General features: G+C 40.3%; 1 protein-coding gene across 2 annotated transcripts in view; it reads left to right on the top strand.

The window, feature by feature from the left end:
• The first annotated feature begins 21503 nt into the window (after positions 1-21503).
• Positions 21504-24822, top strand: part of CSTF3 (cleavage stimulation factor subunit 3) — a 68729-nt gene continuing 65410 nt past the window's right edge. The window contains exon 1 of one of the 2 annotated variants that reach the window (XM_070804011.1): positions 21504-21736. In XM_070804011.1, the coding sequence (XP_070660112.1) occupies positions 21710-21736 (27 nt within the window). In that variant the 5' untranslated portion in view covers positions 21504-21709. The remainder of the gene's footprint in view (positions 21737-24822) is intronic. The other variant, XM_070804010.1, reaches the window with a different exon arrangement.

Raw genomic sequence — 24822 nt, 5'->3', positions numbered from 1 at the left:
TTTCATGTGTTTGTTAGCCATCTGTATGTCTTCTTTGGAGAAATGTCTGTTTAGGTCTTTTTCCCACTTTTTGATTGGGTTGTTTGATTTTCTAGCATTGAGTTGTCCGAGCTGCTTATATATTTTGGAAATTAATCCTTTGTCAGTTGTTTCATTTGCTATTATTTTCTCCCATTCTGAGGGTTGTCTTTTCACCTTGCTTATAGTTTCCTTTGCTATGCAAAAGCTCTTTAGTTTAATTAGGTCCCTCCCACTTGTTTTTATTTGCATTACTCTAGGAGATGGCAGAGAAGGCAATGGCACCCCACTCCAGTACTCTTGCCTGGAAAATCCCATGGATAAAGGAGCCTGGTAGGCTGTAGTCCATGGGGTCGCTAAGAGTCGGACATGACTGAGCGACTTCACTTTCACTTTTCACTTTCATGCATTGGAGAAGGAAATGGCAACACACTCCAGTGTTCTTGCCTGGAGAATCCCAGAGACGGGAGAACCTAGTGGGCTTCCGTCTATGGGATCGCACAGAGTCGGACACGACTGAAGCAACTTAGCAGCAGCAGCAGCAGGAGGTGGGTCTAAGATCTTGGCATCTGGTCCCATCACTTCATGGGAAATAGATGGGGAAACAGTGGAAACAGTGTCAGACTTTATTTTTGGGGGCTCCAAAATCACTGCAGATGGTGATTGCAGCCATGAAATCAAAAGACGCTTACGCCTTGGAAGGAAAGTTATGACCAACCTAGATAGCATATTCAAAAGCAGAGACATTACTTTGCCAACAAAGGTCCGTCTAGTCAAGGCTATGGTTTTTCCAGTGGTCATGTATGGATGTGAGAGTTGGATTGTGAAGGAAGCTGAGCGCCAAAGAATTGATGCTTTTGAACTGTGGTGTTGGAGAAGACTCTTGAGAGTCCCTTGGACTGCAAGGAGATCCAACCAGTCCATCCTAAAGGAGATCAGTCCTGGGTGTTCATTGGAAGGAATGATGCTGAAGCTGAAGCTGAAGCTCCAATACTTTGGCTACCTCATGCGAAGAGTTAACTCATTGGAAAAGACTCTGATGCTGGGAGGGATTGGGGGCAGGAGGAGAAGGGGACAATAGAGGATGAGATGGTTAGATGGCATCACCAACTTGATGGATATGGGTTTAGATGGACTCTGGGAGTTGGTGATGGACAGGGAGGCCTCACGTGCTGCAGTTCATGGGGTCACAAAGAGTTGGACATGACTGAGCGACTGAACTGAACTGAACTGAACTGAGGAGGTGGGTCATAGAGGATCTTGCTTTGATTTATGTCATAGAGTACACTGCCTATGTTTTCCTCTAAGAGTTTTATAGTTTCTGGTCTTATATTTAGGTTTTTAATCCATTTTGAGTTTATCTTTGTGTATGGTGTTAGGAAGTGTTCTAATTTCATTCTTTCACATGTAGCTGTCCAGTTTTCCCAGCACCATTAATTGGAGAGGCTGTCTTCTCCCCCATTGTATATTCTTGCCTCCTTTGTCAAAAATAAGGTACCCGTAGGTGCATTGGTTTATTTCTGGACTTTCTACCTTGTTCCATTGGTCTATATTTCTGCTTTTGTGCCAGTACCATACTGTCTTGATGACTGTAGCTTTGTAGTATAATCTGAAGTCAGGAAGGGTGATTCCTCCAGCTCCATTCTTCTTTCTCAAGACTGCTTTGGCTACTCAGGGTCTTTTGTGTTTCCATATGAATTGTGAAATCTTTTGTTCTAGTCCTGTGAAAAATGCCATTGGTAATTTGATAGGGATTGCATTGAATCTGTATACTGCATTTGGTAGTATAGTCATTTTCACAATATTGATTCTTCCCACCCAGAAACAGGGAATATCTCTCCATCTGTTTAAGTCATCTTTGATTTCTTTCATTAGTGTCTTATAATTTTCTGTGTACAGTTCTTTTGTCTCTTTAGGTAAATTTATTCCTAGATATTTAATTCTTTTTGTTGCAATGGTGAATAGGATTGATTCCTTTATTTCTCTTTCTGATTTTTCATTGTTAGTATATAGAAAGAAACACAAGTGGTTTCTGTGTATTGATTTTGTATCCTGGCACTCTGCTAAATTCACTGATTAGCTCTAGTAATTTTTTAATATTATCTTTAGGGTTTTCTATGTACAGTATCATGTCATCTGCAAACAGTGAGAGCTTTACTTCTTTTCTCATCTGGATTCCTTTTATTTCTTTTTCTTCTGTGATTGCTGTAGCTAGGACTTCCAGAACTATGTTGAATAATAGTGGTGAAAGTGGACATCCTTGTCTTGTTCCTGATCTTAGGGGGAATGCTTTCAGTTTTTCACCATGGAGAATGTTTGCTTATCATATATAGCCTTTACTATGTTGACGTAAATTCCTTCTATGTCCATTTTTTGAAGAGTTTGAATCATAAATGGGTGCTGAATTTTGTCAAAGGCTTTTTCTGCATCTATTGAGATGATAGATGGTTTTTATGTTTCAATTTGTTAATATGATGTATCACATTGATTGATTTCCATATATTGAAGAATCCTTGCATCCCTGGAATAAACCCAACTTGATCATGGTGTATGAGCTTCTTGATGTGTTGCTGAATTCTGTTTGCTAAAATTTTGTTGAGGATTTTTGCATCTATGTTCATCAGTGATATTGGCCTGTAGTTTTCTTTTTGTGTGTTGTCTTTGTCTGGTTTTGGTATTAGGGTGATGGTGGCCTCATAGAATGAGTTTAGAAGTGTTCCTTCCTCTGCATTTTTTTTAAAGAGTTTTAGAAGGATAGGCGGTTTTTCCAGTGGTCACGTATGAATGTGAGAGTTGGACTGTGAAGAAAGCTGAGTGCCGAAGAATTGATGCTTTTGAACTGTGGTATTGGAGAAGACTCTTGAGAGTCCCTTGGACTGCAAGGAGATCCAACCAGTCCATTCTAAAGGAGATCAGACCTAGGTGTTCATTGGAAGGACTGATGCTAAAGCTGAAACTCCAGTACTTTGGCCACCTCACGCGAAGAGTTGACTCATTGGAAAAGATTCTGATGCTGGGAGGGATTGGGAGCAGGAGAAGGGATGACAGAGGATGAGATGGCTGGATGGCATCACTGACTCGATGGACATGAGTCTGAGTGAACTCCAGGAGTTGGTGATGGACAGGGAGGCCTTGTGTGCTGCGATTCATGGGGTCGCAAAGAGTCGGACACGACTGAGTGACTGAACTGAACTGAACTGAGAGTATTTTTAATTTCAGTAATTATGTTATCTTGTATGTAATTATGTTCAGTAAGTATGTCTTTGTATGTTTATTCTTTAATTCCTCTAGATCTTTGTTAATTACTTCTTGTATTTTCTCCATTTTGTTTTCAATGTTTTTGATCATCTTTACTATCATTATTCTGAGTTTTTTTCAGGTAGTTTGCCTATTTCCTCTTCATTTATTTGGACTTCTGTGTTTCTAGTTTGTTCCTTCATTTGTGTAATATTTCTCTGCCTTTTCATTTTTTGTTTTTATTGTGTTTGAGGTCTCCTTTTCACAGGCTTCAAGACTGAATTCTTTCTTCCTTTTGGTTTCTGCCCTCCTACAGTTGGTCCAGCTTCATATAGGGTGAGATTTGTGCTGAGTTTTTTTTGTTTGTTTTTCCTCTGATGGGCAAGGCTGAATGAGTTTCTAATCCTGTCTGCTGATGATTGGGTTTGTGTTTTTGTTGTTTGTTGCTTATATGAGGCGGCCTGCAAGCGTGCTACTGGTGGTTGGATGATGCCAGGTCTTGTATTCAAGTGGTTTCCTTTGTGTGAATTCTCATTATTTGATACTCCCTAGGGTTAGTTCTCTGGTAGTCTATGGTCTTGGAGTCAATGCTCCCCCTCCAAAGGCTCAGGGCTTGATCTCCGGTCAAGAATTAAGACTCCACAAGTGGTTTGTTATGACATTAAGTGAGATTAAAACAAATATTAAAAAGTGAGAAGCCAAAGATGAACCCCAGACAAATGGCAGTTACAAAATCAGGCAAATAATAATTAAAATAATGGAATATACACATATACATATACACCCACAAGCAAAGTCAAAACAGTCCAACAAAAAACAGTACAGTTGATTGGCCCGGCGAACAAAGAGAATCATGTGGACTTAATCTGCAGCTTGTACAGCTGGTAGGAAGGTTTTGAGTCTTCTTCCTTAGCCACACTGCCCCTTGGTTTCAATTGTGGTTTTACTTCCACCTTGCATGTGGGTCATCCGTCCACTGGGGTTTGCTCCTGAGGCTGCCTTGGAGGACTTGGATTTGCCCCTGTGAGGGCCAGGTGTGGAGGTGGTGCAGCTGCTTGGGTTGCATGGGTTCTGACAGCACCAGGTACCCAGGGGAGTTGGTGGCGAGGGCAGCAGGAAATACAGTGCTCTAGAAGGTATGACAACCAGTACTGGCCAATACACTTCAATATTCTTACCTGGAGAACCCTTCTCCCTGACAGAGAAAACTGGCAGGCTACAGTCTACAGGGTCGCAGAGTCAAACACTACTGAAGCAAACCTGCGTGCATAGATGCAAGACTTCTTTTGCCTGTGGCAGCTCTACCCCAGTGAGAGTTGAGCATAAAAGTGGCACAGCTGCTTGGCTTTCAGGGACCCTGGCAGCACCAAGTGTGGAGTGACATGGACTGTCTCCGCCACAGGAGTTATGGCCCTATCAGAGTGTTTTTTCGAGCCTCTTGTAGCTGGCGATCAGAAGGCCTCTTTCACCAGTCTTTCTCTGGAGGTCCATGCATTCAGGCACTGGGGTCCTTCTCTGTTGTTTGGCGCATCAGGCACATAGAGAGGTCCCCCTGGCTGAGGTCCTACTCTGTAGATAAGCACTTCAGGCACTTAAAGGGGCACCCTGGGTGGGATCCTACTCTGTAGTGCAGTGCATTGGGCGTTTGATGTGCCAGTCTCTCTATTCAGCTGCGGATGCTGGGTTGTGGGGAAAGAGAGGCTATGGTGATGGCTCCACCCCCTACCTGTGACTCATAAGTATTGCCTTGCTTCCATGGCTGCGTGGCTTTCCTCCACAGGCATTTCCCATCACAATCTCTTCCCTCACATCCCCTCAGTCCTGCATCTCTCTGCATTCAACAGCAGCCCTTGCCCTGGGGTTGCTCCACAATCCCTAAACTCCAGCTCCCAGCCGCTGCACCTTCCAGTGGACCTGTATCCCTGCCCAGGGTATGTATGGCTGCAGCAAGGACTGTCTGATTCTCTTTCCATGTAGGCTGCCACAGATCAGCCGTTTTACTCTCAGCCTTAAATGTTTCTCCTCTGACCCAGACAATTGCCCTGATGTGGGGATCAGACCTCTGCTTCAGTTCCCCCACCCACCAAGGGCAGGTCCAGTCCTACTAACACTCCTGTTTTCCCCCCTAGTTCCTTCATTACTGAGTTTTGTGAGGTTCTATATATTCTTTTCCTCTGGTCAGGTACTCCTGTTGGCTCTCAGCTGGTGTTCTGCATGCACGTCTGTGTCTGAAGGTGTATCCGTGGAGAGAGATGTACTCCACGTCCACCTACTCCTCCACCATCTTGTTCTCCCTAAAATTTATTTTTAATTAGAGGAAAACTGCTTTACAATGTCAAAAAGAAATTTTCAACCAAAACATGTTGTGCTGTAAAGAAACCAATGTTGTGTTAGTTTCTATGGTATGGCAATGTGAATCAACCATATGATACATATGTCCCCTCCCTCTTGAACCTCCTTCCAATTCTCCCATCCACCTCTCTAGATTATCAGGCCCTCCATTTTTAAAAACAAAAAATAGCCCTCCGCAGTAATCAAAACTGTACAGTATACCCAAAGTGTACCAAAAGGGAAGAAATATTTGCATATGATTAAATACAAAAAGGGACAATGCGAAATAAAATATGTTTTTCAAAGTGGTGAGATTATAATTACTCTCCTCCCCCAGTTTTTGCCAACATTGTTGTTCTAGTGTTTGACTAATTTAAGAAGGTTTTTAAAATATTTAGAACAATGAATTTAACAATGCCTAGATGTTTTTTGTGGAGAAAGACATGGCAACCCACTCCAGTGTTCTTGCCTGGAGAATCCCAGGGACGGGGGAGCCTGGTGGGCTGCCATCTATGGGGTTGCACAGAGTTAGACACGACTGAAGCGACTTAGCAGCAGTAGCAGATGTTTTTTGAAACTGATTATCATGTGAGAGTTGGACTATAAAGAAAGCTGAGCGCTGAAGAATTGATGCTTTTGAACTGTGGTGTTGGAGAAGACTCTTGAGAGTCCCTTGGACTGCAAGAAGATCCAACTAGTCCATCCTAAAGCAGATCAGTCCTGGGTATACATTGGAGGGACTGATGTTGAAGCTGAAACTCCAAAACTTTGGCCACCTGATGCGGAGAGCTGACTCATTTGAAAAGACCCTGATGCTGGGAAAGATTGAGGGCAGGAGGAGAAGGGGACGACAGAGGATGAGATGGTTGGATGGCATCACCGACACAATGGACATGGGTTTAGGTGGACTCCGGGAGTTGGTGATGAACAGGGAGGTCTGGCGTACTGCAGTTCATGGGGTCTCAAAGAATCAGACACGACTGAGCGACTGAACTGATAACTGAACTGATCTCTATCTTTTTTACTTTTGAAATCATTTTAAACTCAAGCTGTAGAGTCTGACTAAATTTAGGACATGTGTAAGAGATGAGTTTAATTAACGTTCTAATTCAAGATGAGTCAATAGTCATTCAAGTCAGTTTCATTATGCACATGAACAATGCATTGCTTGGAAGTGGTAACATGTTTTTTTAAAAACAAAATTCCAGATATATTTGTGTCCTTCTCACACAAGCTTTTAAAATATTTGCCCATCTCTCTACATAGCTGTAATCACATGCCTGTTAACCTTTTTGTAAAATAGATCAAAATGTACATAGCAGACTAAAACATTAGGACAGTAGAGCTATGAGGGTGAGGAAATGGGATATGATTAATATATTTATAGCAAGTGAGTGTATTATAATCAAGTATCACATATACCCAGCCTTTTATGACCAATTTTAGTAGATAGGAGTTTAAAATTAGAAATAACTGTAGAAAAATCCAAGAAGTTTTAAAAACTCCAATCAGCTGGGTAATAGAGCTTTTGAATTATTATCAGTGATACTTAATTTTTTCAGATCCCAAACAAAGGAGCTTGACTTTCATAGCCAGCAGATACATTTCTAAGTATTTAGGGTGATGGATCAGTTGGAATATATATTTATCAGAGTGTCTAATTACAATGATTGCTTGGCAATTTTATAGTTGCCATTAATGTTTCTAATAAAGTATTTATGTGAGTTATAAGAAATTAGTTCCTTAATCATACAGTAGGTATGATTGAACAATATGCTAGAATTTTGATTAATATTTCTAACTGATTTGTAATAAGGAAGTAATGTTCTTACCAAATGAAGGGGAAATTGCATTTGTCTGCCACCTGGGGGATTCATGGAAACATTGCAAGTGGCAAAAGTCTTAGTAAGAAGGTATTACAACATTTGTACTGAAGTGTTATATTTACATAATTGTGGCCATTGAGGTAGTGGCAAAAGGAATAAACTTGTATCCTAAATGTCGAAGTGATGAAAATGTCCAAAAAAACCCCAGAATAATTAGCTTTGTCAAATACTGCTTATACACTGAATAAGATGAAAAGGACTTAGGCTGAACATTGAATTTGGCAAGTGGGAGGTCATAGGTGTTTCTGGATGTTTTATGGTTCTTCTTGCTATTGTCAGAATATCTTTTCATTTATGATCTTTTTGTCCATGCTTGAGGAATCGTAGTTGCTTGACAGGGTTTGAACCTATGCCCTCTGCAGTGGAAACACCAGAGTACTAATCATTGCAGTGGAAACACTTCTTCTGGATGTCTTATGGTTCTTCTTGCTGTTGTCAGAATATATTTTCATTTATGATTTCTTTTTTTGGTTTTGTTTGCGGGATCTTAGTTCCCTAACAGGGTTTGAAACTGTGCCCGCTGTAGTGGAAACTGGACCAGTCCTAGCCCCTCAACTGCCAGGGAATTTCCTATATTTTTCTAGTTCATTGCTAATGGAGTATAGGAAACTATTCATTTTTGTAAGATTATTTTTAATTGGACCACCTTACTGGATTTTATTATTTCTAATAGTTTATCAGTTGATTTACTTGTATTTTCTAGGTAGAAAATCATATTCTATGAAAATATTCAGAGATTACTTTCCAATATTTATACTTTGTTTGGCATTAAGTAGCTGTAGATTTATGGGAAATATTGTTTATTAAATATGGAAGTTTCCTTCTACTCCTAGTTTGTTAGAGACTCTTTTTCTTAAATCATTAATATGTGTGAAATTTTATCAAATATTTTAAACAAATATCAGAAAATAATGATTCTTTTTCAATTGTTATAACAACATCTTCATTAATAGATTTGCTAATATTATTTCATGTTTATGGATAAATCAAACTATCTGATATTTTATATTTTCTTTTAAGCTTGGTGCTGTTTTCAATTTTTTTTCTTTTATTTGGTTAATTTTGAGTTTGTATTTTTCCAATTTTATTTTGTTTATAAGTAAAATTTGCCTTAGTATTTGTTATATGGTTTCCCAGATGGCGCTGTGGTAAAAAATCACCTGTCAAAGCAAGAAACACAGGAGACATGGTTTAATCCCTGGGTTGGGATGATCCCTTGGAGAAAGAAATGGCAACCCACTCCAGATTCTCACCTGGAAAATCCCATGGACAGAGGAGAGTGATCGGCTACATTACAGTCCATGGGGTCACAAAGAATCTGATACAACTGAGCATACACATCATACACTTGTTGTAAGTGCCAACTTTGTACAGTTTTGGTATCAGAATAATTTTTAGCTCTAAAAGGATGTTGAGAGTTAATGAAAGGACTGAACTAAATAAATTCTACAAATGTTAAATAACAACTATAATACAGGACAAATTCCCGAACTCTAGTCGATGATTTACACATTTCAAGCATTAGCTAAAATAAACTGCTTAATTCATTCAAAAGTACTCTGTTAGAGAGTGGATATAATCTAGCAGAAGAGAGAAAATATGAATGGAAATACAACACAGGGCAATACAAAGAAATGTTCTAAGGATTTTATGAGACTGACAATACTGAGCTAATGAGGCACTTCTAAGAATTTTAGAAGCAGAGATCATTTCTGGCTCAGTTGATCTGGTAAAGTATCATGTAAGAACACCTTGCGGAGGGCAAATATGTGCAACTTAAACCGCAGAGGACTGACCTCCTTACTATGTGAAGAGATCTTAGAAATCACAAAGAAAGGAATGAACACCCAATAGAATAATGGGCAAATGCCAGGAATAGAGTTCATAGGAAAGTAAAAATGGTTTTTAACATAAGAAAATCTTCTCAACTTCATGTGTAATAAAGGAAATGCAAAACAAAACTTCACTGTGACACCATGCCTCACTTATTAGAATTGTCACAAATACAAAAGTTTGACAACATATCCTATAGCAGGACTGTGAGGAAAGGAGCACTCAGATATTGACAGTAAGAGTGCAAAATGGTACAAGCCAACATTAGAAATATCTCATGTCTACCAAAATGACAAATGTATTTACCAATTGACTCATCAATTCCATTTCTTAAAATTGTGCTGAAGATGCTGCCACAAATAGAAACAATATATGCACATTTTTACTTATTGTAGCACTATTTGTAATAGCAAAGGATTGGAACAACCCTCCTGTCTATCAATAGGGAACAAGTTGAACAAGCTATGGTACATGCATACAATGGAGTCCTTCGCAATGATAAAAATGATTGAAGATCTCTATGTGTTAATGTTAATGTAGTGTTAATGTACAGAAGAACTGTATAAAAAAGATCTTCATGACCCAGATAATCACGATGGTGTGATCACTCACCCAGAGCCAGACATCCTGGAGTGTGAAGTCAAGTGGGCCTTAGAAAGCATCACTACGAATAAAGCTAGTGGAGGTGATAGAATTCCAGTTGAGCTATTCCAAATCCTCAAAGATGATGCTGTGAAAGTGCTGCACTCAATATGCCAGCAAATTTGGAAAACTCAGCAGTGGCCACAGGACTGGAAAAGGTCAGTTTTCATTCCAATCCCAAAGAAAGGCAATGCCAAAGAATGCTCAAACGACTGCACAATTGCACTCATCTCACACACTAGTACGGTAATGCTCAAAATTCTCCAAGCCAGGGTTCAGCAATATGTGAACTGTGAACTTCCTGATGTTCAAGCTGGTTTTAGAAAAGGCAGAGGAACCAGAGATCAAATTGTCAACATCCGCTGGATCATGGAAAAAGCAAGAGAGTTCCAGAAAAACATCTATTTCTGCTTTATTGACTATGCCAAAGCCTTTGACTGTGTGAATCACAATAAACTGTGAAAAATTCTGAAAGAGATGGGAATACCAGATGCCGGGAGCCGGCATATTGCATATTGAGTGCATATTGTATATTGAGTGCAGCACTATCCACAGCATAATCTTTCAAGATCTGGAATAGCTCAACTAGAATTCTATCACTGCCGGGAGCCAGCGTGAGGAACTCCGCCCATGGCAAAGGTCATGAGGAAGGAGGCTCGGCATACGCAAAGGCGGGATTGAGCCTCAGGAGTCCCCCTGGAAATTCTCGAGCATCTACCCCCAAAACCAGAGTCTGCCTACTTTCTGCTTTGTGCTCTCATCTACACCTCTGACTTTACGGGGGGCTGTCCCCCACTACCTCTCTCTGAAAAAAGAGTTAGCTTACAGTTCCAGTTAATAATTCCTGGGTGTGACAGTGTTTCAACCTACAAACTCCTTTGGAAATCCTCTAGCCTGCCTGAATAGTTTTTCCGGCCACATGTGATTATTCAGAGCCTCCCAACTGTGAGAGGCAGGAGACGTTCTAAACTGTCTAAACACAGATTCCTTTGAGTAGTTAAAAGATTGATTAGAAATTGTATTGGTGAAGGGTTTTTCACTTATTGGGCCAATGTTTGCTGCTAAGTCTCCATACTCCTTACCTACTGTGTCCTTGGCAGTGTATTGATTGATATAATGGGTGTATAGAAATGTAAGTAGTAGCCTCAGTGTTTGTAACCTTGGACCCTTAAGTTAATTCTTTTCTTGATTGAGCCCACCTCACCTTTGCCCTATAGGAATGCAACTATCCAATGCTTTTTGGAGGCTGGCGCCTGACTTTAGAATAATCACCTTTAGAGAAAAATAAGTTCATTAAAATGTTAACAGGCCTCCGGGCCAGAAGATGATGTAAATCACCTAAACTTTTGCATATGATAAGTTTGAAAGCCTGGCTTCGATTAGGATCAGGAACTGCTGTCCTTGCATGACTCCACCCCTTCCCCCATTATCCTCTACGCACAACTTAAGGTATAAAAACTACTTTGGAAAATAAAGTGTGGGCCTTGTTCACTGAAACTTGGTCTCCCCATGTCGCTCTCTCTCTCAAATTCTGGCTGAGTCTCCATCTGGAGCGCAGAACCCGCCATCCTTACTAATTATGCCTGAGCTTCTAAGATCCGACCGGGGAGGCCTCAGTGTCTCCTCTCCTTCGGGAGAACGGAAGGATGCCTGCGGCCTACGTAAGTGGTGCAAACTTCTTGTCTTGAAGTTTTACTGGTCTCCCGCATAAACCAAGCTACTCAGCCTCTTTTCTCCACTGAATTTCCTCACTGAGCTATTCTCATTCTATTACTCTTTATATCTTTGATAAATATTTAAATAAATAGGTTGCCTACGCCGTCTCTCCTTCGAATACCCTGGATCAGCTGGGGCTGGACCCCGGCAACCAGACCACCTGATCTGCCTCTTGAGAAATTTGTATGCAGATCAGGAAGCATCAGTTAGAACTGGACATGGAACAACAGACTGGTTCCAAATAGGAAAAGGAGTACGTCAAGGCTGTATATTGTCACCTTGCTTATTTAACTTATATGCAGAGTACATCATGAGAAACGTTGGACTGGAAGAAACACAAGCTGGAATCAAGATTGCCAGGAGAAATATCAATAACCTCAGATATGCAGATGACACCACCCATATGGCAGAAAGTGAGGAGGAACTAAAAAGCCTCTTGATGAAAGTGAAAGAGGAGAGTGAAAAAGTTGGCTTAAAGCTCAACATTCAGAAAACAAAGATCATGGCATCCAGTCCCATCACTTCATGGGAAATAGATAGGGAAACAGTGGAAACAGTGTCAGACTTTATTTTTCTGGGCTCCAAAATCACTGCAGATGGTGACTGCAGTCATGAAATTAAAAGACGCTTACTCCTTGGAAGGAAAGTTATGACCAACCTAGATAGCATATTGAGAAGCAGAGACATTACTTTGCCAACAAAGTTTCGTCTAGTCAAGGCTATGGTTTTTCCTGTGGTCTTGTACGGATGTGAGAGTTGGACTGTGAAGAAGGCTGAGTGCTGAAGAATTGATGCTTTTGAACTGTGATGTTGGAGAAGACTCTTGAGAGTCCCTTGGACTGCAAGAAGATCCAACCAGTCCATTCTGAAGATCAGCCCTGGGATTTCTTTGGAAGGACTGATGCTGAAGCTGAAACTCCAGTACTTTGGCCACCTCATGCGAAGAGCTGACTCATTGGAAAAGACCCTGATGCTGGGAGGGATTGGGGGCAGGAGGAGAAGGGGACGACAGAGGATGAGATGGCTGGATGGCATCACTGACTCTATGGATGTGAGTCTGAGTGAACTCAGTTGGTGATGGACAGGGAGGCCTGGTGTGCTGCGATTCATGGAGTCGCAAAGAGTCAGACACGACTGAGCAACTGATCTGATCTGATGTGTTAATGTGGAGATTATCTGCAATACAAACAACAAACGCAAAGAGCAAAACCATGAAATAAAGAGAGGAGGGATAAGAACATTTGCACGTACACATATTTCTGCTATAATGAAATCTGTGCTTTTCTAAAAGGACTTAGCCTTCTGCGAAGTTACATGCTTAAACTAAGAGGATTAGTTGAGAAAAAAAAAAAGTTGAGAGCAGACTTTGACCCTTATAAAGGGTCACTTTGTAACCAAGCATGAATAAAAATAATAATTGATTACACCTGGATTACTTAGACAGGCAGCCTGAGGTAACTGGAGGCTGCCAGGATCAATATTTGAAATTTATAAAAACAAGGGGTACATCCAGGCATTTCAGTAACCCTGCTCCCCAACAGCAGACTCCCTTAAAGGAGTCTGTTAGTCTAGTCCTCCAAGAAGCAGAAACTAAACAGGATTAAGTGTTCAAGGACTTTATTAGGCAAGTTACCAGTGAGAGAAGAGGGGAAAGGAGACAGAGAAGGCTAGGAGGATCGTCCAACTGCAGTGCAAGTCTGACTCCAGGTAAAAGACAGATGAAAGTAGCAACCTAGATTACCATGTAGCCAAAGAAAGATTTAATAAGCTGTTGGAAAGTCTTCAAAATCGGTCATCAAGAGGTTCTGGTTTTCCAGGAATGGGCCCTCATTTGAATCCCTAACACTCTCAGTTCCTGGCTAGGCTGCTAATGTTGTTCAGTCACTCAGTTATGTCTGACTGTTTGCAACCCCATGGACTGCAGCACGCCAGGCTTTCCTGTCCTTCACTGTCTCCCGGAGTTTACTCAAACTCATGTCCATTGATGCTATCTAATCATTTCATTCTCTGACACTGCCTTCTCCTTTTGCCTTCAATTTTTCCCAGCATCAGGGTGTTCTCCAGTGAGTCAGCTCTTCACATCAGGTGGCTAAAGTACTGGAGTTTCAGCTTCAGCATCAGTCCTTGCAATGAATATTCAGGAGTGATTTCCAGTAGGATGGACTGATTGGATATCCTTGCAGTCCAAGGGACTCTCAAGAGCCTTCTCCAATACCACAGTTCAAAAGCATCAGTTCTTCAGCACTCAGCTTTCTTTATAATCCAACTCTCACATCCATATATTACTACTGGAAAAATCATAGCTTTGACTAGATGGACCTTTATTGGCAAAGTAATGTCTCTGCCTTTTAATATGCTGTCTAGGTTGGTCATAACTTTTCTTCCAAGGAGCAAGCATCTTAATTTCATGGCTGCAATCGCCATCTGCAGTGATTTTAGAGCCCTCAAATTAAAGTCTGTCACTGTTTCCATTATTTCCCCATCTATTTGCCATGAAGTGATGGGACCTGATGCCATGATCTTAGTTTTTTGATGTTGAGTTTTAAACCATCTTTTTTCACTTTCATCTTTCACCTTCATCAAGAGGTTCTTTTAGTTCCTCTTCAACTTTCTGCCTTCAAAGTGGTATATGAATGTCTGAGATTGTTGATATTTTCCCCAGCAATCTTGATTCCAGTTTGTGCTTCATCGAGCCTAGCATTTCACATGATTCACTCTACATATAAGTTAAATAAACACAGTGACAGTATACAATCTTGTCGTACTCCTTTTCCAATTTTGAACCAGTCTGCTGTTCTACGTCCGGTTCTAATTGTTGCTTCTTGCCCTGCATGCAGCTTTTTCAGGAGACAGATAAGGTGGTCTGGTATTCCCATCCCTTTAAGAATTTTCCAGTTTGTTGTGATCCACACAGTCAAAGGCTTTAGCATAGTCAATGAAGAAGAAGCAGATGTTTTTTTTTGGACTTCCCTTGCTTTCTCTATGATCCAACAAATGTTGGCGATTTGATCTCCTCTGATTCTTCTGCCTTTTCTAAATCAAGCCTGCGTATGTGGAATTTCTCAGTTCACATACTGCTGAAGCCTAGCTTGAAAGGTTTTGAGCATTACCTTGCTATCATGTGAAATGAGAACAATTGTGAGGTAGTTTGAACATTCTTGGGCTTCTCTTGTGGCTCAGTTGATAAAGAATCCACTTGGAATGCGGGAGACCTGGGTTTGATCTCTGGATTGGGAAGACCCCTGGAGAAGGGAAAGGCTACCCATTCCAGTATTCTGGCCTGGAGAATTCTACGGACTGTATAGTTCATGTGGTCGCAAAGAGTTGGACATGACTAAGCAACTTTCACTTCACTTATTCTTTTGAACACTCCTTAGCATTGCCCTTCTTTGCAGCTGGAATTAAAACTGATCTTTTCTAGTCCTGTGGCCACTAATGTGTTTTCCAAATTTGCTGATTTCTGAGTGCAGCACTTTCACAGCATCATCTTTTAGAATTTGAAATAGCTCAGCTGGAATTCCATCACCTCCACTAGCTTTGTTCATAGTAATGCTTCCTAAGGCCCATATGACTTCACACTCCAGGATGTCTGACTCTAAGGAAGTGACCACATCATTGTGATTATCCAGGTCTTAATAGACATTTTTGGTATAGCTCTTCTGTGTGTTCTTGCTCCCTAGCTGGGAGCAGCTCATGAAAAGCATAGCTTCAGTGGATTTCAGCAGCTGGGACCCTTGGTCAATGAAGCTCTCTGCAGCTGCACGTCTCTCAGGCCCATTCTCAAGGCCAGCTCAAGAACAACTGAGTGGTGTATTTATATAGCCTCTAACACCATCATACAAAGAGAAAGCCAGTCAGCCGCAAGGATGATATCAATATACCAAGAAAAAGAAGATGGAGACAATCCTGTGACTACGCCCCTGATACCACTTTTTCCTCAATTTCAGATTTCCTTGCTTTTTCACATAATTTGGCTGTTCAAATTTTCCTTGGTGAGCGAAAAAATTCCTCTCATTGCTTAAAAAATAAAAATTAAGATAACATATATGAAAACACTACAGCGAAAATACCAGTAACATTTTGATTAATGTTGAGGCTAGTGTGTGCTGAGATTATCTAGCTTGAAGGGGAGCTCTGAGCAAGTGGGGCTTTTTGAGATAGGCCTAGAAGCTACCATATCTTGCTACAGGCATGTCTAGATCTTTCAGGGTATCCACAAGATCAAAATATATCACAATAATGTGTAAGTCATTTTTCACTCTCATTCTCTGATGAGCATACAGGGAAGTTTTCCAGAGGCTAAATGACATGTGAATGTATTAAATTCAGAAACAGGTTGAGAATCCAGCTGTTTCTATTAAACCAGACATTAAGGAAATTTGCAAAATGCCATTCTTCTCACTAATTTTTTGTTTTGGAAAATACAGTTATTTTTCATGAATGTACAACATGTATGTTTACTTGTAATGATATTATTTTTAATTTACTTAATACATATTTTGACATTTTATCAGTTTTTATTTCTATATGGTCTTCAATAATTTTTAAGAGTTTACAATGATCTTGAAACCAAAAGTTTAAGAACCTCTAACGGAAAAACTCTATACTTCCTTCCTTAGAGTGTTTAACAGTAGTAATATGGCATCACTGAGTCTATGGACATGAGTTTGAGTAAGTTCCGGGAGCTGGTGATGGACAGGGAAGCCTGGTGTGCTGCAGTCCATGGGGTCACTAACAGTCGGACATGACTGAGCAAATGAACTGAACTGAACTGAATATTGTTATTAACATTTGGAAATATGTTCTTCCTATTTCTCAAAGATTTTAGTTCCTGACTTATTAGTATAGCTCCTTTGTTAGTTCTTGTTCAATGTATGCCTAGAGAAAACTTCCCACACCAACACTTTGCAATTTTTTGAACACATCTCTAATGACCTTGTCCTCAAATCTACCTCAGCCATTCACTTCTTATTTATTTATTTATTTATTTTTTAGGCATTCACTTCTATGGTCACACCCTAGATTTTGTCATCATGGAAAACTACAGATTCCCTGTAATCTCATTTTTTTGCATTTCAGTTCTTTGATCACCACCTTCTATCTTTCTAGCTCAGTCCTCCTTCTATCTAGAGACCCTTTATTTTATTTATTTATTCAATTTGGCCACATGACACATTAGCAGTGAAAGCATGGAGTCCTAACCACTGGAGCACCAGGGAATTCCCATTCTAGAGGACTCTTTAATGCCACCAGAGGTCCTCAAATCTAGAGATGCTACTGTTGTTCACTTTTGGCGCCCTCATTTCTCCTTCTTACCCAGCTTAAATGCCATGGCCAATCATGTCTGGGTCCTGTGCCTCCAAAACTAACAGGCCTCCTCAAATAAAGAAAATCCCCTTGCTACTTCCTGCATTGGGAATCTCTTCGGTTCTTCAGTTACTTCTTCCTCTTGTCTCCATCCTTTCTCTGTGTGCACTCGCATCTATGAAAGTTCAAAACTTAAAGCTTCATCTGTAGGGGACTTACTGTAACTACTGTTAATGCTTTGAGGCACTATATATACAGTGGGTCCACCCTCCTGCATCCAACAGACACCAAAATCTGTGGATGTTCAAAGTGTTTTATATAAAATGTTATACTATTTGCATTTAACCTATGAACATCCTTTACATCACTTCTAGATTACTTATAATACCTAATACAATGTAAATGCTCTGTAAGTAGTTGTAAAGACAATGTAAATTCTACGTAAATTGTTGTGAGCAGCAGCAAATTCAAGTTTGGCTCTTTGGAAGTTTCAGGATTTTTTAAAAGAATATTTTCAATCCACAGTTGGTTAACTCTAAGGATACAGGATCCACAGATATGGAAGATTGACTGTACACGTACATATGTGTATATATGTGTGTGTTAAGTCGATTCAGTCATGTCCAACTCTCTGCGAGGCTATGGACTGTAGCTCATTCTCTGTCCATGGAATTTTCCAGGCAAGCATACTGGAGTGGGTTGCCATCCCCTCCTCCAGGGGATCTTCCTGTATGTGTATATATACATATATATATGTATATATACATATACATACATACACTATTTTTGTATTGTTTCTTCGCTTTACAATATCATGGATGTCTCTGTCAGTAACTGTACCTTAGCATCAGTTTACTAGCTATGTGACATTCCATTGTAGAGACGTCTTATGATGTACAGTAGTCTCTGCCTCCCCTTCCCCAGTCCATCCACAGTTTCAGTTACCTGTAATCAATCTTGGTCTGAATATATTAAATGGAAAATTCCAAAAAGAATTCTTGAGTTTTAAGTCCTGCATCATTCTGAGCAGCATGATGAAATTTGGTGACACTTGCTGCTAAGTCGCTTCAGTCATGTCCGACTCTGTGCAACCCCAGAGATGACAGCCCACCAGGCTCCCCCGTCCCTGGGATTCTCCAGGCAAGAACACTGGAGTGGGTTGCCATTTCCTTCTCCAATGCATGAAAGTGAAAAGTGAAAGTGAAGTCGCTCAGTCATGTCCGACTCTTAGCGACCCCATGGACTGCAGCCTACCAGGCTCCTCTGTCCATGGGATTTTCCAGGCAAGAGTACTGGAGTGGAGTGCCATTGCCTTCTCCATGGTGCCACTTAGCCCTCCCTTTTTGTTATCAGATTGATTGAGGGGGTATCTCAGTGCTTGTGTTCAGTTAACCCTTATTTTACTTAAGAATGGCCCCCAAACGCAAGAGTAGTGAGGCCTGCAATTTGCATATGCCAGAAGAAGTTGTAATGTGCTTTCTTTAAATGAAAATGTGAAAGTTCTTGCCTTATTAAAGGAAGGAAAAATATTGTGTGCTGAGGTTGCTAAGATCCATGGTAAGAACAAATCCTGTATCTGTGAAATTGTGAAGAAGGAAAAATAAATTCATTCTACTTTTACTGTTGTACCTCAAACTGCAAAGTTTATGGCCACAGTATGTGATAGGTGCTTAGTTAAGGTGGAAAAGGCATTTACTTTGTACAAGCATATATTTTGAAAGAGAATAAGTGCACAAGTAGGTGAATGAATGCAATTCATACAACATTTATCACAGTGTTATGATTGCTTTATTATTCTTAATCTTTTACTATTCATAATTTATAAATTAAACTACGATAACATAGATATATTTGTACAGGAAAAAATAGAATATATAGGGTTTGCTACTATCCAGTTTCAAGTATCTACTAGGGGTCTTAGAACATAGGATAATGGAGATATAGAAGATAAAAGAGACAGAGAGTTTATCGTAGAAAACTAGTCCTCTATAGCTGGATGGTGCAATAAATATCTCTAATACACACCCTGTGCTCATGTGTTTACTCTGAAGAGTTAGAGTTCAGGCTGTGAAAAGGGCAGATGTGGAAACAAGAGCAGTGGCAGAGGAGACTGAAAAGAACAAGGAGTGTATGAGAAAGGCTGAGCATTTTACTTTGGGCCATATGGCACCATAGCCAAGAGCATGGAATAAGTCTTATGATGATCTGTGAATGGGAAAGAGTTCCGAAGACTTGCTCTCACTTAATCCTGGACTACGTCAAGTACAGTTCCAAGCACTTTATCATGTATAACTTATTGGAATTGCAGGTACTAGGAATCCCCTGATGGTCCAGCAGTTAGGACTCCATGCTTTCACTTCCCAGGGCTCAGGTTCCTTCCCTGGTCAGGGAACTAAGATCCACATGCCCTTCCGTCTAAAAAAACAATGCAGGTATTACTGTCATTCCTATTTGTAGGCAAGGAAACTGAGGGACAGAGATGTTTTATTGACCATGGTCACTCACCAAGATTACCCATCTAGCAAGAGATGAAACCAGGATTCACATTAATGCAGTCTTTTGGACTCTGTGGGAGAAGACGAAGGTGGAATGATTTGAGAGAATAGCATTGAAACATGTGTATTATCATATGTGAAACAGATCACCAGTGCAGGTTCGATGCATGAGACAAGGTGCTCAGGGCTGGTGTACTGGAATGACCCTGAGGGATGGGATGGGGAGGTGGGAGAGGGGTTTAGGATGGGGAACACATGTACACCCACGTCTGATTCATGTCAATGTATGGCAAAACCCACTACAATACTGTAAAGTAATTAGCCTCCAATTAAAGTAAATGAATTAAAAAAATTAATGGTCTAGCTCCAGTTGTTGTTGTTCAGCCACTAACTCATGTTCGACTCTTTGTGATCTCATGAACTGCAGCACCAGGCTTCTCTATCCATCATTATCTCCCCAAGTTTGCTCAAACTCATGTCCACTGAGTCAGTAATGCCATCCAACCATCTCATCCTCTGTTGGCCCCTTTTCCTCTTGCCCTTAAATTTTCCCAGGATCAGGGTCTTTTCCAATGAATCAGCTTTTTGCATCAGGTGGCCAAAGTATTGGAGCCTTACCTTCAGCATCAGTTCTTCCAATGAATATTCAGGGTTGATTTCCTTTAGAATTGATTGGTTTGATCTCCTTGCTATACAAGGGACTGTCAAGAGTCTTCTCCAGCACCACAGTTTGAAAGCATCAATTCTTCTGCGCTCAGCCTTCTTTATGGTCCAACTCTCACATCCATACACAACTACCAGAAAAGCCATAGCTTTGACTATACGGACCTTTGTTGACAAAGTGATGTCTCTGCTTTTTAATACACTGTCTAGGTTTGTCATAGCTAGTCTTCCAAGGAGCAAGTGTCTTTTAATTTCATGACTCTAGTCACCGTCCTCAGTGATTTTGGTACCCAACAAAATGAAATCTGATAGCTTGCACATTTCCCCCTTCTATTTGCCATGAAGTGATGGGACTGTATGTCATGATCCTAGACTTTTGAATGTTGAGTTTTAAGCCAGCTTTTTCACTCTTTCACCTTTATCAAGAGGCTCTTTAGTTCCTCCTCACTTTCTACCATTAAAGTGGTATCATGTGCGTATCTGAGGTTGTTGATATTTTTCCCAGCAATCTTGATTCCAGCTTGTGATTCATCCAGCCCAGCATTTTGCAAGATAGCATTTCACAAGACGTATTCACGCTCTGGGAGATGGTGAAAGACGGGGAAGCCTGGCATGATGTAGTCCATGGGGTCGCAAAGAGAAGAACACGACTGAGTGACTGAACAACACTTTGCATAGACATTAAATAAGCAGGGTGACAGTATACAGCCTTGATGTACTCCTTTCCGAATTTTGAACCAATCAGTTGTTCCATGTCTGATTCTAGAGCCTCACTGCTATTAACCAAAAACCATGATGGGGTGGCAAGCTTAAACCCAGCCCTTACAGACTTCAAATCTTTGACACATGAGTAGTGCATAAATAAACATTGGCTTGATCTGTTCCCCTCATACCGGGAAAAGTGTGAAGCACCTTAGCTGAGACCATAGAAAACTCTATAGATTCCTCATCTCTAAAATATCGACTCATTGGACATGAGTTTGAACAAGCTCCGGATGATAGTGAGGAACAGGGAAGCCTGGCTTGCTGCAGGGTCGCAAAGAATCGGACGTGACTGAGCGACGGAACAACAAGAAATTTAACACTAAGCACTGATCCATAAGATGGCCAGTTTGCCTGAACTGAACCGATTTCAGGCTTTAACAGGTAAGAGCCCGGCTCCGCAGGTTGATAATTAAATTGCAAAAGGCGTAGAAGCCTCCAAGAGAAACAGTTTCCCGCCTCCCAGCCGGTTGCAGCTCTCTCGAGAAGAGCCTCGCTAGTGCAGGGCTGTGACGTCAGTACAGGCACTAGACCCGCCCCCTGGGGTCTTTCTGCTTCTGCGCGGTTGAGTAACCTAGGAGTTTGCGCTCTTAGCTCTGCCCACTGCCCCGGAAGTTAATGCAGAAGCCACATCCCCTACTCGGCCGGCCGGGACGGAGCCATTTTAATTCATATCTGAGTGGGCGGTGGCGATTCGTGTTGGCCGTCTGGCTCCGCAGGGCAGGGGGCAACTTTACTGGTTTGGGGTGGTTTTTAGTTTAATTTTTCTTTTCTAGCTTGGCATCGCGGGCCAGTTCGTAATTCTAATCGGCTGAGGCCATGTCAGGAGACGGAGCCACGGAGCAGGTGAGGAAGGAGAGTGGTGGGGCCTCGTGGCGACCTCTTCTCTCCACGTCTCTGTTCGTCCGAGTACTCCAGCCATATTCGCTTGAGGAAGGAATCAGGGGTTTAATGAATCCCAAGGGCTGGGTACAGAAGTACGTGGGAATGGGGAGCGAGATCTGACTGAGATTTGAAACTTTTTTGGCTTCTCTGTCTTAGAGGTTAATATGAACAAATATTTGATTTAGACAATAGCTGGGAAACTACTTCGTCCTGTTTAGGTTTATGGGACTTAGCCGGTGAGATTCTTTCCTTTAATACCATTTTGGTGTTTAGGGGTTAGGAATGGATTATTTTAACGTGTACTCGCTGTTTTCGAAAAACTTGAAAGTGTTCTTTCTCTCCAACCGTCTTTCCGATATACACTGTACTCAAAAACTGGTTACTAGTTTGAGAAATAATTTGAGATGAAACTGATCTGAAGAAATAGATTATCGCCAGAGCGAATGAGGGAGGAAGCAGTTTAGGAGTGGATCGTTATGCCAAGTTGGGAATTCTGTGGCTTTCTCCCGCTCCCTCCCTTAGTATTTCATTTTCGTTTTTCCAACGACACAGATAATTGTAGAGTTTGATATATCAGAAATGAGAAGTTCGATATGGACACTGTAAATAAAAACAGCTGTTTTAGTACTGGATATGTGACATATAAGTATTAAAAAATTCAGGGTTTTTGTTAAATGATCTGTTCCTTTTGCTTTTTATTCAGAATTTTGTAGGATAGTCTTTACCTTTTAGTTTGAAAGAGGAAACTGATATTTTATGAAAGATGTCAGGTTTTTTTTTTTTTTTCGATTTATGTTTAGTATGTTTAGGTAAATGGTTTTTAAAATGGAGGCTAGATAGACTGCAGATTTCAAGTTCGAGTTCTTGAAATTTCCCATTGCCATAGCAACGAAATACACTTACGTTTCCGTTTTTCAAGTGCCCGGCTTGTGGAGTGGGAAGTGTTCTTGGAGGCTGACAGAGATGAGGCAAAATTGAAATGTTTCTACTGAATAGAATAGAGTGACTATAAATTTTATTGTCGTTCAAGTTTGGATAAACTGAATTTTGTGTTTGCTTGTCGACAAATTTCTGTCCTGAAATTTTCAGTATTTACATTTTACATCCTGTTAGAATGCCCCAGATTTGCAGTCTTTAAATTGTTACGTCATATGTGTTTACATATACTACCCTTTTTCTGGGTTCATGTTTTGTTAACTGCAAGTGGAGGAGGAGTAATGTATTAAGGTTTTCGTTGAAAGTTTCACGAATTCATTGTTAATTCTTAAATTTATCTAAAATTGTAAACACACTGAAATGGTGCCATGACCTTTTCAACTGAGAACTGTGGTGTTTTAAGTGGGAGAGACAGTGGTAATTTTTTGAAAAAAGTTTCACCCATTAGTTTTATGTGCCAAGTTTAGGACATAAGTGCAGTGAATGCCTATAGTACAGGTCTTCACCTAGAATCCACAGTTGTTGAGTGTTTGCCATATTTGCTTTATATCTTGTACATGTTTATTTGAAAGTAAGTCAACACATATTCAGCCCCCCTTATTTCAGCTTCTCTTATACAGTATAAAGACCTTAATGCTATTTTATAACTATTATACCATTTCCCATCTAAGAAAATTAATAGTAATACCGTATTACTTCTAAAAATTAGTTCATATTCAAATTTCCTCAGTTTCTCCAGAAGGCAGTGTGATTCAGAGGGTTTTATTATTTTAAAAATCAGAATCTATAATGTAGGTTATTTGCATCATTTGATTATGTCTCTTGAATAGTCCCTCTATTTTTTGTCGCCTAGGATATTTATTGTCTATTTGAAGAATCCAGAACAGTTCTCTTGTAGAACTTCTCATTTTCTGTCTGGGTTTATTTGATGTGTGTGTGTGAGGTATCATTTAACTTGTTCTTTCATCTTCTGTATTTCCTGGAAAGTAACAGTTCTGTCTAAACTCAGAGCTTTGATAATACTCAGGTTAAATATTTTTGTGTATAATACAGCATCACATCAAAAAGCACTTCATGCTAGGTTATTCCTCTGTCAGCAATGGTTTAAGTTTGTTCACTTGGTTAGGGTAATGACTGCTGGGTCTTTTCATTGTAAAGGATTATTTCCCCCTTTGCAGTTAGTAATCTGTGGGTCGATAACTGTGTTCCTCAATAACCTTGTATCTAGTTATTTATTGTCAATTGATAATCCTTGAATAAATAAGTTATTTCCTTGGAAATGGCAAATTGTGATTTTTTAAAAAAAAATTCTATTCTGTCTCTACTTACTGGCTCATACTTTTCCTCAAAGAAGAAATTCCTGTTTTCTTTTCCCCTCCTTTTTAAAGATTGAATATTGCTGTGGATTTATGGTGTTTTCTGAATTTACTATGTTAAATTCAGCTATAACTTTTTTTTTTTTATGCTTAACTTGTCCTAACTTTTATGGTGCTTCCTGTATCCTATATATTTTTTCCATCAGTCTGTAAGACATTTTTTGACATCTGATGACCAACAAAGAATTATCTTCATATAATCTTTTGAATTTTTTAAAGATACATTTCAAACATGCAAGAAAAAAAGAATAGTATATGATGCTTCTATTACAGAGCTTTGCCACAGCTAAACCTGTTTTCTCCATACTTTCACTTACTCTTCCCACCTCCATTTGTTGTTGTTATTTAGTCAATAAGTCATGTCTGACTCTTTTGCAATCCCATAGATTGTAGCCTGCCACTCTTCTCTGTCCTTGGGATTTCCCAGGCAAGAAGACTGGAGTGAGTTGCCATTTCCTTATTCTGGGGATCTTTCAACCCAGGGATCGAAACCGCATTTCCTACTTGGCAGGTAGATTCTTTACCACTGAGCCACCTGGGAAGCCCCCCACCTCCATTACTTTGAAGCAAATCCCAGATATGATATTATTCAACTTTTAACTGGAACAGTGGTTAATACCTTGAAGGGTGACATGATCAAAAATATGAATCAGCTAGCTTGCTTGATGTGTAAGGCAACAGTCAGTGAAAATTTGGGAAAATTGAGTGATGATGGACAAGGGGGAAAAAAAGACT

The sequence above is a fragment of the Bos indicus genome, chromosome 15, assembly GCF_029378745.1.
Source record: "Bos indicus isolate NIAB-ARS_2022 breed Sahiwal x Tharparkar chromosome 15, NIAB-ARS_B.indTharparkar_mat_pri_1.0, whole genome shotgun sequence".
Taxonomy (NCBI): domain Eukaryota; kingdom Metazoa; phylum Chordata; class Mammalia; order Artiodactyla; family Bovidae; genus Bos; species Bos indicus.
Note: the sequence above shows the minus strand (reverse complement) of the source record. Positions and strands in the feature narration are given on the sequence as shown.